We start from the raw sequence: 13,754 nt of genomic DNA, 5'->3' as shown, positions 1-13,754 counted from the left end.
AATCGACAGAACGTTGCAAGATTCGCGCTTATAATTTAGCTCCGCAACTCGCGATTTCTGTCATCTGGGTACTCGAACGATCATACGCAATGATTTATCTCTCTTAAATCTTTCCCTCTTTTTAGAAATTGTTTCCCTAGATTGATTGTTTATGAGCGCTGGGGTCAAAGTTCTACCTGCATACGACCACTTGTCTCTGACTTATAACTTTTCACTCTGACATTGATAGTTCGTTTAACGCGTGTTCGAGTCATCCGAGACATTTTGTGCCGCGCTGTTTAAATTATGGGATTATTTCTCTCCCTCTCATATTTAATCTATCGTTATTATTTAAACATAGGAATATGGCGATTTACACGATTCCGGACATCGGTTGGGTCCTGGCATAAATATACGCTCTTTACTCGAAATTAGTAGCGGGTTGCTCCCGCATATTATACTTTTCCCGTTAGCCGGTCATCTAGGTAACTCGTTTTAGGGGAAATAGCATAACTTTCGGTGCGCGTCGGAAGTACGTATACAGATAATCGGGTTTCTCCGCTCTTAATCTCTTAAAATCTCCCTTCGTTCTCGAGATTTAGACGGGACAGACGGACAACGGTTTTGGTCCGCGGCCCAATAATATATGTGGTTATTTTCAAATATATAAAATATATTTTAAAATTCTAAATTTAGACACGGTTTAAAAGACGGTTGAAAATTTAGGAGGATTCTATTATACATTATATAGACAATAAAATAAAAACATTTTATAATTCAAAAACTACATTACATTTGTACTTCTTTCCATTCTCGAAAGTATTATGGCAAATATTCGTATTATTCCAGAGTTTCTAAGCATTTTATAAATACTTCTTCTTGGAAGATTGTCTCGGCCCTAGGCGGGATTTCGGGAAACGGGGTGTCTTTTTCCCCATAGATTATAGAATGGTCCGGGTAGTGTTTATTTCGACTCAACTCGATATCTAATTAGTCTAAAGACCACGCGTCGGTCTCCGTATCGATATTTTAGTTGGATCGAAGACTCGAGATCGATCGATCTAAAATATTCGGACAGATTGTCTCATAGTTCGTACGAGACAATGTCTGAAATTTTTAGATTGATCCGAACGCGGAGGGCTTAGAAAAAAGTCGACACACTCGTGTAACAATCGAGTGCAAAACATATCGTTGACCAGCGCTAACAATAAATTATCAACCGTTGAAAAATTGAAGGTTTTTGTCTAAGAATTTTATTTTGCATCTTTTTGGTTTTCATAATAGAGTTAAAGAATTTCCGAAACTGACAAACCGAGAAAAATGTGTTTTTTACGGATTTTTGGAAGGACAAAAGTTTCGAGTCTCGATTTATTTACAGCAATTATTTCAGATGAAATTGTATCGTAAAATGTAGTTTGACCCCACGATATGGCACAATTCTTCGTGTATCCTCCCACCCCTTGAGTTCCAAACTTAAAAATTAATAGCATCGATGTTCCTTATAGAAAAAATATATATATATATCGCGTAAAATTTCGTATATCGAGCTTTACGCTGTCCCGAGATATTAAATGAATTAGACATTTTTGTTGTTTCGGCGACATTTACAAATGACCAGAAAAGTTCGATTTTACGCAATACTTGCCGTGTTCCGTCACAACGGCCAGAAAACTAATATATTCCGATCACATTCCAATACTGCACGTTACTATTTTAAACTGCAGATTTTCTCTGCGGTTATTGTTCCACGACGGTTGCAACTTCAAACAAAATATTATTAGAATATAATGGGTATGCGGAACATAAACGCTTTAAAATATTAAATATAAGTTTTTATCTTAAATAAAAATTAAATAATTAATTGTTATAAATTCCACAGTTTTAGCTTGTTTTGATAATTAAATTGAATAAACACGGAGGTAAAAGGAAAAACGTTTTTTAATGTTTATTTGAACTTATATCGCTAATAGAAAATTACACAATACAGTCTAAAACAGAAAGAAATTTGTATTCAAATATGTATAAAACTTGTATTAACTGGAGTTGATATAACAAGAAGACAGCAATATTGTTAGGTTTTAGAATTATTATCAGTAATTTTAAAACCGGAGCCGGATCATTCCAACAGCCAATGAATATTCAAAAAGAAATTTTTAAATCTTTTTATTTACTATAACTAACTTATAAATAAGGAATAAAATATATATTAAAGCTTATTTTTGTTGTCAGTGCGTAAAATATCTTCGATCATCTGCGAAATTCGTAATGAAACCTGAAAAAATAAAATTAACGCGAAATTAAAATCACTCTCGAATATAAATAAATACAGTACTGTAAGGTCTCTTTTTATGCGGTGGATACGTTCTACAGAAAAGCGCATATAAAAAATTCGCATAAAAAAAGACTTTACTTGCCTTGAAAAAGTAGGGATACGTTCCGCAATTTTCTAAAATCGCATAAAACCAAAACAACCAGTTAAAATTAACTTAAAACCGCATTAAAAAGTTTGCAGAAATTAAAAGAAATAGGCTGCTTAATAAATTACTTCGAATGTCTGAAAGAAATTCATATAAAAGCTTAAAATAAACTTGTATTCAAACTTAATTCAGTTTATTTTATTGAAAAGTAATACAAGGGGAATCCCCGAATTGCAAAAGCTCACTCTAAAAACAAATCACTGAAATCTGTATGTGAAGAGTTAATTAAAACACCTTTAGTTTCTCGCCCGAGTTAACTCGGGCAGGTTACATAGCGTTACATAAAACACGGTCCTTAAGACCATTTTTTGAAATTTTTTTTGAATTTTTGGAATGGTTTTTAAGTCTCCAAATTTTTTAAAAATATTTAAAAATATACGGCCAGCTAGGGTTCACCCTACTTTAAACCCTTGTCCTCCCGCGACGTCTATGAGAATGCCCCGGGAAATCCAACTCCAGCTGTGTTCAAAATCATCCAGATATGTAAACAATGACTCATCGGTGTTAAATTTCACAGAAGGGCGAGACAAAGGAAGTTAAACTTTGAAGCTTTTTCTTCAAAATTAACGCATTTCTTTCGTTTTTTTCAGTTTTAAGTATCTTTTATGTTTAATTACATTAATATCAAAAATTGCTAGGAACTAAAGCGATTAAGGTAGATGTAGCTGTCGTTTACATCCATAAACATATGTCAGTGGAACAAATGGAGTGAGCTTTGAGCGTTCCACGATTTTTGGAGACTGTCTATACGCGGGCTTCCTAAACAAGCTTATATGTATGTTTGTCCAAGAAATTTTTGGATGAAATACAAACCGCACAACTTCAAAATCGCATAAAAATAATCCGCATAAAAAGAGACCTTACAGTAGTACATTTCTGAACTGAACGTAGTCACGATCCCGTGTGCCAGAGCCACGCGAGTAGAATTTATAAATTCTACGAATTTTTAGGCAGTACGAAGCGGTTAACTTTAGTTGGTTCTCAACTTATCTGTGGCTTTCCATTCGTAGAAATCTGTCAAATACAGTACATAATATTTTTATTTACAACTGAATGAGGCGTTAACATTCACGAAAACAATTATTTTAAGATATATTAATTAAATACAGCATTTTTAAAATTTCAGAAGAGAATTTACTTACCCCTCATAGTTTTGAATTCCAGCTTCTGAATTTCTCAGGCAAATCCATGTACTGTACGGGTACGGTACTTTCTCCAAATGTTCTCGTAATCGAAGGAAAGTAGAAAATCCTTCGGAACTCCGAGTCTCCCGACAGAATATAGACTTTTCCTCCACCGGGATTTGCTTACGTTCTAAACCTACACGCTCGTTAGCAAGATTTCCTTTTGGGAAGCGCTTATGGCAATAACAAGTATTTTCTAATATATCCGACGCAATATTTTTCGTAACGATTTCTTAGCCACGTAGCGGGAATACTTCGCAACCAATTATCGACGATAAAGTATAGTTTTAAAGCTAAAATAGCGACAAAAAATTCCAAGCGTACCGTACGGTGCGAGGTATACGCTATCTGAGCGTCGCGACTCTAGCGGCATCTCGTGATAAAAACTAGAACTACAGATACGGAATCGTTCTGTAATTAGACGCCAGTAATAAAAGGTGTCCCCACGGATCTGGATGCGGATGAAATCTACGAACTTCTCCGAGACGATGGCCACTGCCCAATTAGAGTGCGGAGATTTGCCAGAACGCGTAACGGTCGGCGCCTTCCGACCGGAACGATTAAAATCGATCTAGCGACGGATCGTGTGCCGTCGCGTATCCGCCTATTTCTCTCGGCATATCGCGCAGGGGAATACGAAGAACGACGGCGGATATGCCACAACTCTGGCCGTCTTCAATTCTGCAGAAACGAGCCCGCTGTACTAGGTGCGGCGATCGACGCCACGCACTGGTGACGCGTGCCCTGCCGCACGGCCCTTCTGTGTCGATTGCGCCGGTCACCATCCCCGAACTGCCCGTGGTATCACGTAGAACAACTTGTCATCCGTCGTCAAAAGCGATATAACTGCTCGAGACGGGAAGCGCGTACTGTACCAGGATCTTGTTAACCAGTACCAGATCCGATCGGCGACCCGCATCGCTATTCCCCGTAGTAGTCACCCCGCTCCGCCTTGGTGGACCAGCGAATGCGGGAAAAAACTGGCCCGCAAGCGTCGCGTGTACTATAAATTTACAAAAAACATTAACGCGACGAACTGGATGGCTTACAAACGCGCCAAATCTGCGCTACAACAGACCATTTTAGAAAGCGAGTGCGATTACTGGAAGCGTATGGCCAGCACTCCTTATTATAAAATCAACGTCTATAATAAAATCCGTCAGCTACGCGTGACTGCCTCCACTCCACCGGCCCGCTTCATTCTCAAAACCAACGGTGACGTCGTATCGTACAGTACTCGCACAGTCGAGCAGAAGCATTTGCGCATCGCTTTATTCCGCATTCTACCGAAATCATCTTAGACATCCGCCTCCCTCCTACCGCCAACGCGTGGACCGGCCTGGCCGACTACAATTCTCCCTTCTCGATTCGGGAATTGAATGTGGCATCCAAAAGACCAAAAACCCCACCCCCGGCACGGAAGGCTTTCCCGTGTCCGTACTGCATAATTTCAGCCGGCTCAACAAAATTCATCTCCCGACCATCCTCGATCATATTTGGACCACTGGCGAAATCCCTCTTACCATGCAAAAACCACTATTATTCCCATCTGCAAACCCTAGAAAGACGCGTGCAACGTTTCCAACTATCGCCCCATTGCCCTTAGGTCAACCATCTCTAAGACCCTGGGGAGAATGATCCTCCAACGTTGGACTCATTTAGCCGTTTCAGATAACTGGTTTAACTACAAACATTTTGGGGGCCTACCCGGGCCCTTAGTCTCGAGTTTTTCGTGTTGTACTCGAATTGACGTCATCGACTCAGTCGCATAATCGGTAGTCTCGAGTTAGACCCATCGAGCGAACTCGAAAGGCGAGCGGAAGTAGGTCATATTCACTCGTTTACGTGTGTCGTTAAGCACGATGGGATTATTTACAATGCATCTGGGTTTCGACTATAACGATTCGACCAATCAACTTTACCGTAACGAGTTGTAAACAAATCAACGCGAATTAGTTTACACGTGNAATGCACCATCTCGCCCCACCCGTGGAGTAAGACGGGGATATTATTTTTATAACAAATTAAAATTGTTAAACTGTCGTTTTCTTCAATATTGGCGCAAGAGCGGTGCACCCATTTATCACAACGGCTACATTTAGTCCAACTCTCTGTAAATACAGAGTATAACCCTCCACAACAGAGGCATTCCGTGTCATTTGTCTTTTGTTTCTTGTTAGGCTCACCCTTGCCGAAGAGGCCCATTTGTCGTCTCCGCAGCAAAAAAAGTCTGCCTCCGAAAATACTTCTAAATTCGTAGGCCATATTCGTGCTTAACCCGGGGCTAGACGGGTATCCCATCTTGCCCCCAATGTACACTTTCCATACTAACTGCAAACACTGGTAAACTTAATTTCAAAACTAAACAATTACGGTCTTAAAGGTTACTTCGAATACCATAATTTCTTCATCTAAAAGGTAATGTTAAAGTTCACAATGATACTTACTTTGTAGAAACTTTTTAGCGGGCGTAAAATTAGATGAAGTATTACCGAAACATGAAAAACGTATTTTACTTCCAAACAAAGAGATAGATTTGGACGTTCTCTCGCTCCACCATCCCTTTCGAGGTAGACATTTAGTTCCCCAAATAACAGCTAGATAAAAGAACATTACCCACAAATAAACAGACGTCTCCGTCTTACTCCATGACCCATCTCGCACACCTTCCCTTATATCAATAGTATATATACTGAAAATTGAAGGTATGTATTTATATTACGTTATTAAAGTTTCTTCATAATAACAGAAAAAATATATATATATTTTTTTTTATTTGAGATTTGTAAGAGTGATCTAATACAAAGAAAATAGTACTAAAAGAGGAATCGGTAGTCTTTTACAACTCCGTCCTGCGGGTACTAACGGGATCTGTCTCCGTATCCATTGCGGGTTCTCCGGGACAATAAGGGAGCAGTCGGGTGGCGAGGGCTACGACGGGCCCTCATCCCCTAGCCTTCTCGCGACGAGATTACCCAGCCTTTTGTCAGAATACCGTCTATCTCTCACCGTTTGGCCGAATGGGACGACGAAAGACGGATCTCGATATATTTACTCTAAATACATTCTAAAGCCCGATAAAGATTCGGCCGTTTCCACGCGATACTCAAACAACAGAGAGGAAGACGTAAATTTAAAAGTAGCCTACATAGCTTACTTTCTAGGATTCCCGAATATACGCGCAAAGTTTCGTAGAGGTCGATACTGGAACAAACAAATGTTAGATTCGATTTTATATATACAGTGCATAGATAGTTCCATATATTAATTTTTGAAATAAAAATCATAATTCATTTAGAAAAAACAGCCGATGAGAAAATGAAAGAAAATACCAATTGACTGGATAATTAAATCGGGATCCCGGTTGTGGACGCGCTACAAGCTTTCACACCGCTACCGAGAGTACTAACTGTAAGAGGAGCAAACCAGATATCAGAATTTAAAAATATTTTAATTAATAAAAGATTCACGTCCACGAAATTAGAAATCAAAATTCCAACCCAAACTAAGTCATATTCCTAGACACTTTCTTAGTGAGGTTCGATGCCGCGGGCTTTTCCTTTTCCTAAAAATGCAGTAATTTGGAGCCAGACGTTATTTTCTAAATAGAGAATCAATCGGCTCTAAGGTAAGCCACTTTATTCCGCTGTTTTACTTCTTTATAGAAACGAGATAAGCCTTTTCCTTCGCATTCTAGACTTTCGAATCGTCTCATCAAAATATTTGTTTGGGAAAATTTCTCATTCAGTTTCTTAATGTCCGTTTCAGTATCCAGTTCCTCCATGACTGAATTATTTTGGGTATTTTATAACAAGTTTTAGAGGAGGTACAATCTCTTAACCAATCCTAGCCATTCAAAATGTCAGGCTCATCGTACCGAAAGATAGCACTATGTATACAGTATATATACTTTGACGCTGTCCAAATAATACAAAAGAAGTTGACTTATCTTTTCGACGGTAGTTAAACGTTACGCAATTAACCAACTACCAACAAAAATTAACAATAACGAGATTTTGAGGCTAATTTGGTCGTAGGAAACAAGTCCGAGCATGGGGAAGAGGAAAAGAATCGAGTTCGATGCCTCCAATTAGCGGTAAATAAATATTTTTAGATTTTAGCATTGTCTAAGGAAACTTACTTAAATTTTATCCTTACGACTAAATTCATTTTGTACTTTTTTCAATTCTTCGCTTAATCTCATTTTAATTTCTTTCTCGCAATATATTAAACTATAATAGACATTGATTTGGACCGACGTTGCCTGAAATTTGATTCGAGTGTTTAATTCAATATTAAATAAAAATGTCAAAAACCAAGTAAAATGTGTCAAACCATTATTTGAGTGGTGGCTTTTTTCAGCGAGTTTTCCACCGCCCGATACTTCTTAAATACTTCGACCGACTCCTCTTTATTACTAAAGAAATTATCTTTTATCTTTTCCACAGTCCAATTCTTCTCTTCGTCTTTTAAAACTTTGTCAAAAATTTCATTCTTTAAACAGATATGATTTTCCACAATTAATTTATTTTCTCGCGCTAATTCGTTTACATGGTCAATTTTGCTCTGAAAATATTTATGTCAATTTTTTAATCGAGTAAAATTAACTCGGAATATTTAATGGAAAAGAGATCGATCGATTAATAATTAACGTCGGGCACCGGCGCAACAATTAAGTGGATAACGAGTGGCCGATCCGCCATGGGGTCAATCGGCGTAGGTGGAGGCCATCTGCCCGGGAAGGGTACCTCTCGGGCGGACTTTTAATGGAAAACTAGCCCGTATTTAGACGTTACACAACTCGAGAAAACCCGAAAAGGTACCCGCGCTATCCCTTTGATCGGGTACGAGCTTACGACCGATGCTTTTATTACTCGGCCATCGATAACTGTTCGAGAACGGAGGAATAATATTCCCATACGTATGTACTAGAATAAAAAGTAAAAATAATAAAATTCGTGGCCGGCGTTATTTACATTTAATACATAAAAATATAAATACGACTTTTTAACAAAGTTAAAACTTTGTGTCTGCCCTCCTTTTCGCCGTTTTCACCATCAGCAATACAGTATTGCTGATGGTGAAAACGGCGAAAAGGAGGACAGACACAAAGTCGTATTTATATTTTCATGTATTTAGTATAAAAAGTGTTTGGTTTTGAAATAAAATAATTAATTTTTTCCATTATATTTTCCAAGTACTGTATTCTATAAAAATGAAAGAAAAGAATATTACCTGTATTATTCTCCATTTATTCGTATTCAATGGATGAAAGATATGATTCTTTAAGGATAAATATTGCAAACTGTCTTTGTTCAAATTTATGCTATAATCTTTAATTTTAGTTCTAAGTTTATAAATATCAAATTTCTTTTTATTCAAATAATTAGATTTAACCAATGCTCGATCCAATTGACATTTCCAGCTGCCAATACCTTCTTGATTTTTGAATTTTTCTCTTTTAATATACTCAAATGATTTGGATTGTGTAATCGTTTCTTCTTTACAGGTTTTAAGTTTATTCTCCATCAAATTCAATTTAGTAGTGGCTTTCTTAAAAACTGCTTGTTCCTGTATATATAAATAAAATGAACTTAGTGCACCGTACGTATATATCAGACCATATAGGTCGTCCCTATACTGGTATTTAGTAATATCTTATTTTAACCCATTGATTAAATTGAGGCTATACGTTCTACCAGGATTAAATCCTTTACACATAGGTTGATTCTGGCTGGATGGCCGAGACGGCTCGTCACCCGGCCGTACCGTACGCAATTTGATGGGAGTAGTAGCGCACGATATACAATTTGGAGTATATTTTAGTTTTACTTATAAGAATACATAATTCATTCTATACAATTTTTAGAAAGTCGAATAGCATTTTCATCCGCTGGAAGGAAGAAAAGTGTTCCGATCAACGATTTTAATTCTATAGAAAAAAAAAGACAAATACGCAATCATTTTATTTTTGCAATGGATATACATAATTGTGAGGGACGAACAGACCCTTAATAAAGTGTTATTTTAAGTTTTAATTATTAAAACATTTCATCATATAAAATCGAGCGTTAGGCAAAAAGCCATAAAAATTTATTTCCCACGGAGTTGGTTCCTTGTTGAAGAGGATCCAACAAGTCAGCGATGTGTCACCCACAACTTTCGATAGAGTGCTCATATTGGACGCCAGACCCTTAACAACAACCACCTGACCTCGTGGAAAAAACCCCAAGAGGAATAACAAGAGAAAACGGAAAAAACACCCGAGGTCAGTCGTCTTCCAAAGCCCGTCCACAAAAGTCGTCTTCGAGGAATAACACCGTGACCAAGAGCCCAGAATTCAACCCGTGACAAAGATCGTGCCTTTTTAAAGATATCATCCCCAATTCCGTGCCGTCACATCGTAGTGCTCCTGTTAACGAACGAGATCCGGAATCATTCTATCGAACATTTTATCGGCGTCAACAGTGTCATCTGTTCACAGATCTTCGACCCAAAAGAAAGGTATTTATCAACCCGCGATTCGTTCGTAAACTCTCTCACTCGAACGGCTTAGTATCATTAGGGTAAACTTTAGGCATGCCCGATATCGAATATATCTGTATTTTCTTTAGTACTTATTAAAATTGTTATTTATTTGTTACTATGGAGTCCGAGTGAGTCACTTCCTGGTCTCTCTCCTCACCTCTACTCCGAATCCAATCGCTCACCCGTTACCGCTCGCGTGACGTAACGTCGCGATTTCCGAGTCCTCGGAGACTCGGTGGTGTCAGATTCGGGTCTCCTGACGTGGTGTCAAAGAGACACCGACCATACGGTCACATAATTATATACAAAATTATAAATTACGGTATTGATTAATAACATTAAAATTTGAGTTACATATAGTTTATTTATACACGAACTATTTTCTAGTATTTTAATACATTTATAAAATCCTTTATCATTTCGTTCGGCTAAATTTAAAAAGATTTTTCTATAAAAGTTGGGTGTAAAATTTTTTCTATTATTATTTGTACAGTCGCGGTTCCAGTTTTATAACATCTTTCTTATCAAAATTATATATTAACCAGCGGCTTTGTTCGGCCAAAAGTTTACACGGGTCTGAAAATATGTTCGATTACTGACAAAAACGAAACAAACTGCATCCGCGTCTCGCCCGTCGCTTTCTCTTAACACTTCCATCAACAATGGAAGTGTTAAGCCTCTCTCCCCCGTGGGGAGGAATTTCGAAAAATCCCTTCTTAGTGCGCGTTCTCGTGACGTACCCCGCGTACCAAATTTCGACTTTCAACTCCTAACCGTTTGGGCTCTGCGCTTATCATCATCAATCCTCTCGATTATATATATATATATATATATAGTCCACTATTTCCTCTATAATTGCTATCAATTAACGTTAATTCAAAAGATAATGAAGATTTTCAAGCAATTCTGCCACAGCAGTTATTTGGCATTTCTGCAAATAGTCATTTTTATTCATTCGATTTAATTATATTGGCATTATTAGTAAAGATACCGCATTGGAAGACTTTTTCGGAATTTTTACATTTTTAGCTATTTTTTAAATATGTGTTTATTACAGTCGATGCAATGACATTTCATGAAACTTTTAATGCGTAACGTTATCGTTATCAAAAAATTTACGTTTATATATATTATGTTGCGGTAATCTTAACCACGTCGCTTTATTTCCAGCCTGTTTTATGCGCGGATATGCTTTACTACAAACACCATGTATTCATTTTTTCTTCTTTTATGTAATTTTAAATGTCTGTATTGTGGCGACGATAATGATATCAACGTATGTATAACAATAAAAAATTAAAAGTGAAAAGCTATTACGCTTAAATTTTTAATAATAGAATGTTGCCAAGATATGTTGTTATTGCGTATGATTTTTACTTTTAATTTCGTATTGTCCGTGTCTTAACGGTTCCGCATTGAATAAAATTCCGTCGAAAGTTTTTACAACAGACTTTTTAATTTCTGCGGCTGTACTTTTATTTTCGTTATCAAAAATATAAAAATATGTTTTTGGTTTTAACCAATGAATAACGAATGAAATTTAAAGCAGACATCTATAAAGTACGGCTTCCAGACACGGTAGATACCGTATGGTAAAAAGCGCATAATCCTACAATAAAAGGATCATTTTTACCTTAGGAAATTTTTTAATAATCTATAATTGGTGTTTTCGATGAAGAATTTATTATACAGTATCTTCTTGCCTCGGAGATGGACCGTAAAAGACTGGAAAAAATTATATTTTTTCTGTATGTTTTTTAATTTACTATTTCTTATTTCGTGCTTTTGATAAATCATCGATAACTCCGGACTAAGGCCGCTTACCTCGTCGTTAAATTCTTTTTTCTCTTACTTTACCTGTCATAAACAATAACGAAGCTAACGGAAGAGGAAAGAGTGCGCCATCGGATTGGTTACTAAAACGTTTTTCTTAGTATTTAAAAGATGTTTTACACTCGATTTACCGATAACATTCATATATTTTCTTAAATTATGAACATTGGCGGATATATTTCCTCTTAACAAATTTCGCATAAAACTTTAGTTTGATGGGGAGAAGCTTCTTTCAATATTGCTCTTCTCTGAGAAGTAGTCTTTGTCAAAAGACCTAATATATCAATATAATGATTTTTCTTTACGTTCTTCGTTTTATTGCTAAGAATATAAAAAATGCCTCGTTTATGGGGAAGGCACGAATCCTTCTCTCACAGAAAATTTCTTATCCGTTTTAGGATGAAAATCCAAAATCCTTTTATGTCGCTTTTTAGAAAATATATATAGGTCTATACGTTTCCATCTACGAGAAAATCAAATTTACCAGCAAAAGCCCGACGATCTAAACACGATTATTTTAAAATAAAATCGGGCAATAAGTATTTAAATTTATATTTCTCATATTCTATTTTTCAGAAACAAGTTTTGTATTATTAAGATCAATCTTACATTAGAGTAATGAGATTTTACATTTCATTCGTATATGGCAAAGCGACTCGCGAGCGATCTGACTACGAGGAAGTCTTTTACGGAAAACTGGCACCCATTTACGCGTTACTAACGTTACGAAAACACGGAAAACTCCACGTGGCCAGTCCGTTGTGGAGACTCGAACCCGTTCCATAGTTTTATCCACTCGGCCACCGGTGGGCCGCGATGACCAGATTCGGTCGTAAACAAAAATGTCGTTTTCGAGACCATTCGCGAATCAAATCACCAATTACTATTATCCCATTCTTGCGCAGAATCGCGTCAACCGTATATAAATGTAATATCTTTTTCTTCTGGAAAAAACAGGGTGAACGTATAGAGTAACACCCTAGAATCTTCTTAAGCCATTTCTCGTAAATTTTACAAAGAATGATCTTCCTTACCCGTGTACTTTTTCTACATTATAAGGATCCGACAATTATACAAGTAGTAGGATGTTTAAAAGACATATCGATCAATTTTATTAAATTTCGATCCAGTAGTTATCTTCTCGAACATCGATAAATTCTTTTTGTTCTTTTTTATATAAATTTCTTTCATACTTTCCGCGCATTGTTCGAATGAATTGTATAATTTGTAACCATACATCGCTAATTCTTCCGTTCTTTCCGAAATTTATCATTAACTTTAAATAATGCGAGACGATAAGGAATATGAAAAGAGAACCTCATCGATATAAGCATCCAAACACAGTAGAACCTCGATTATTCGGACTAATTGTGGATGAAGGTAGTCCGTATAAGGAAAGATTCGGATAATCGAAACAAACACTTTGTCTTTTAATGATAATACAACACGTTTCCTTTTCGATGACATATCGGTAATATTAAAAATAAATACTGTATTTAAATCGTGATCAAATTTTCAAGAAATAAACGTTCGTATTGAATTTGGACTACTATTGACCAGCGTTAACAGACTACCTATTGTTTAAAACAAGGGTGGGCAACCTTTTTATAACATGGGCCAGAATAAATTTTACGTTTTTTCCACGGGCCATAGTAGTTAATTGACACCTTGTGACCTGTAAATTTTTAGTTTGCAAATATGAAATAAATAAATAAATAAATAAAAAGAAATTAATTACTACAGTCGACCCCCC

The 13,754-nt window shown here is 36.7% G+C and overlaps 1 protein-coding gene across 4 annotated transcripts in view; it reads right to left on the bottom strand.

The window, feature by feature from the left end:
• Positions 1-1,993: 1,993 nt before the first annotated feature.
• The window catches only part of LOC111627133 (putative leucine-rich repeat-containing protein DDB_G0290503), a 45,708-nt gene continuing 33,947 nt past the window's right edge, over positions 1,994-13,754 (bottom strand). For 2 of the 4 annotated variants that reach the window (XM_023370698.1, XM_023370701.1), the window contains exons 11-14: positions 8,876-9,211; positions 7,976-8,206; positions 7,818-7,904; positions 1,994-2,251 (exon numbers count right to left, since the gene is read on the bottom strand). In XM_023370698.1, coding sequence (XP_023226466.1) covers positions 2,186-2,251; positions 7,818-7,904; positions 7,976-8,206; positions 8,876-9,211 — 720 coding nt within the window. In that variant the 3' untranslated portion in view covers positions 1,994-2,185. Of the gene's footprint in view, positions 2,252-7,781; positions 7,905-7,975; positions 8,207-8,875; positions 9,212-13,754 lie in introns of all 4 variants that reach the window. The other 2 variants (XM_023370700.1, XM_023370702.1) reach the window with 2 other exon arrangements.

This window comes from Centruroides sculpturatus, unplaced genomic scaffold, assembly GCF_000671375.1.
Source record: "Centruroides sculpturatus isolate CEXI.00-Female unplaced genomic scaffold, Cexi_2.0 scaffold471, whole genome shotgun sequence".
In the NCBI taxonomy this organism is placed as follows: domain Eukaryota; kingdom Metazoa; phylum Arthropoda; class Arachnida; order Scorpiones; family Buthidae; genus Centruroides; species Centruroides sculpturatus.
This window is presented reverse-complemented; position numbering and strand designations above follow the sequence as displayed.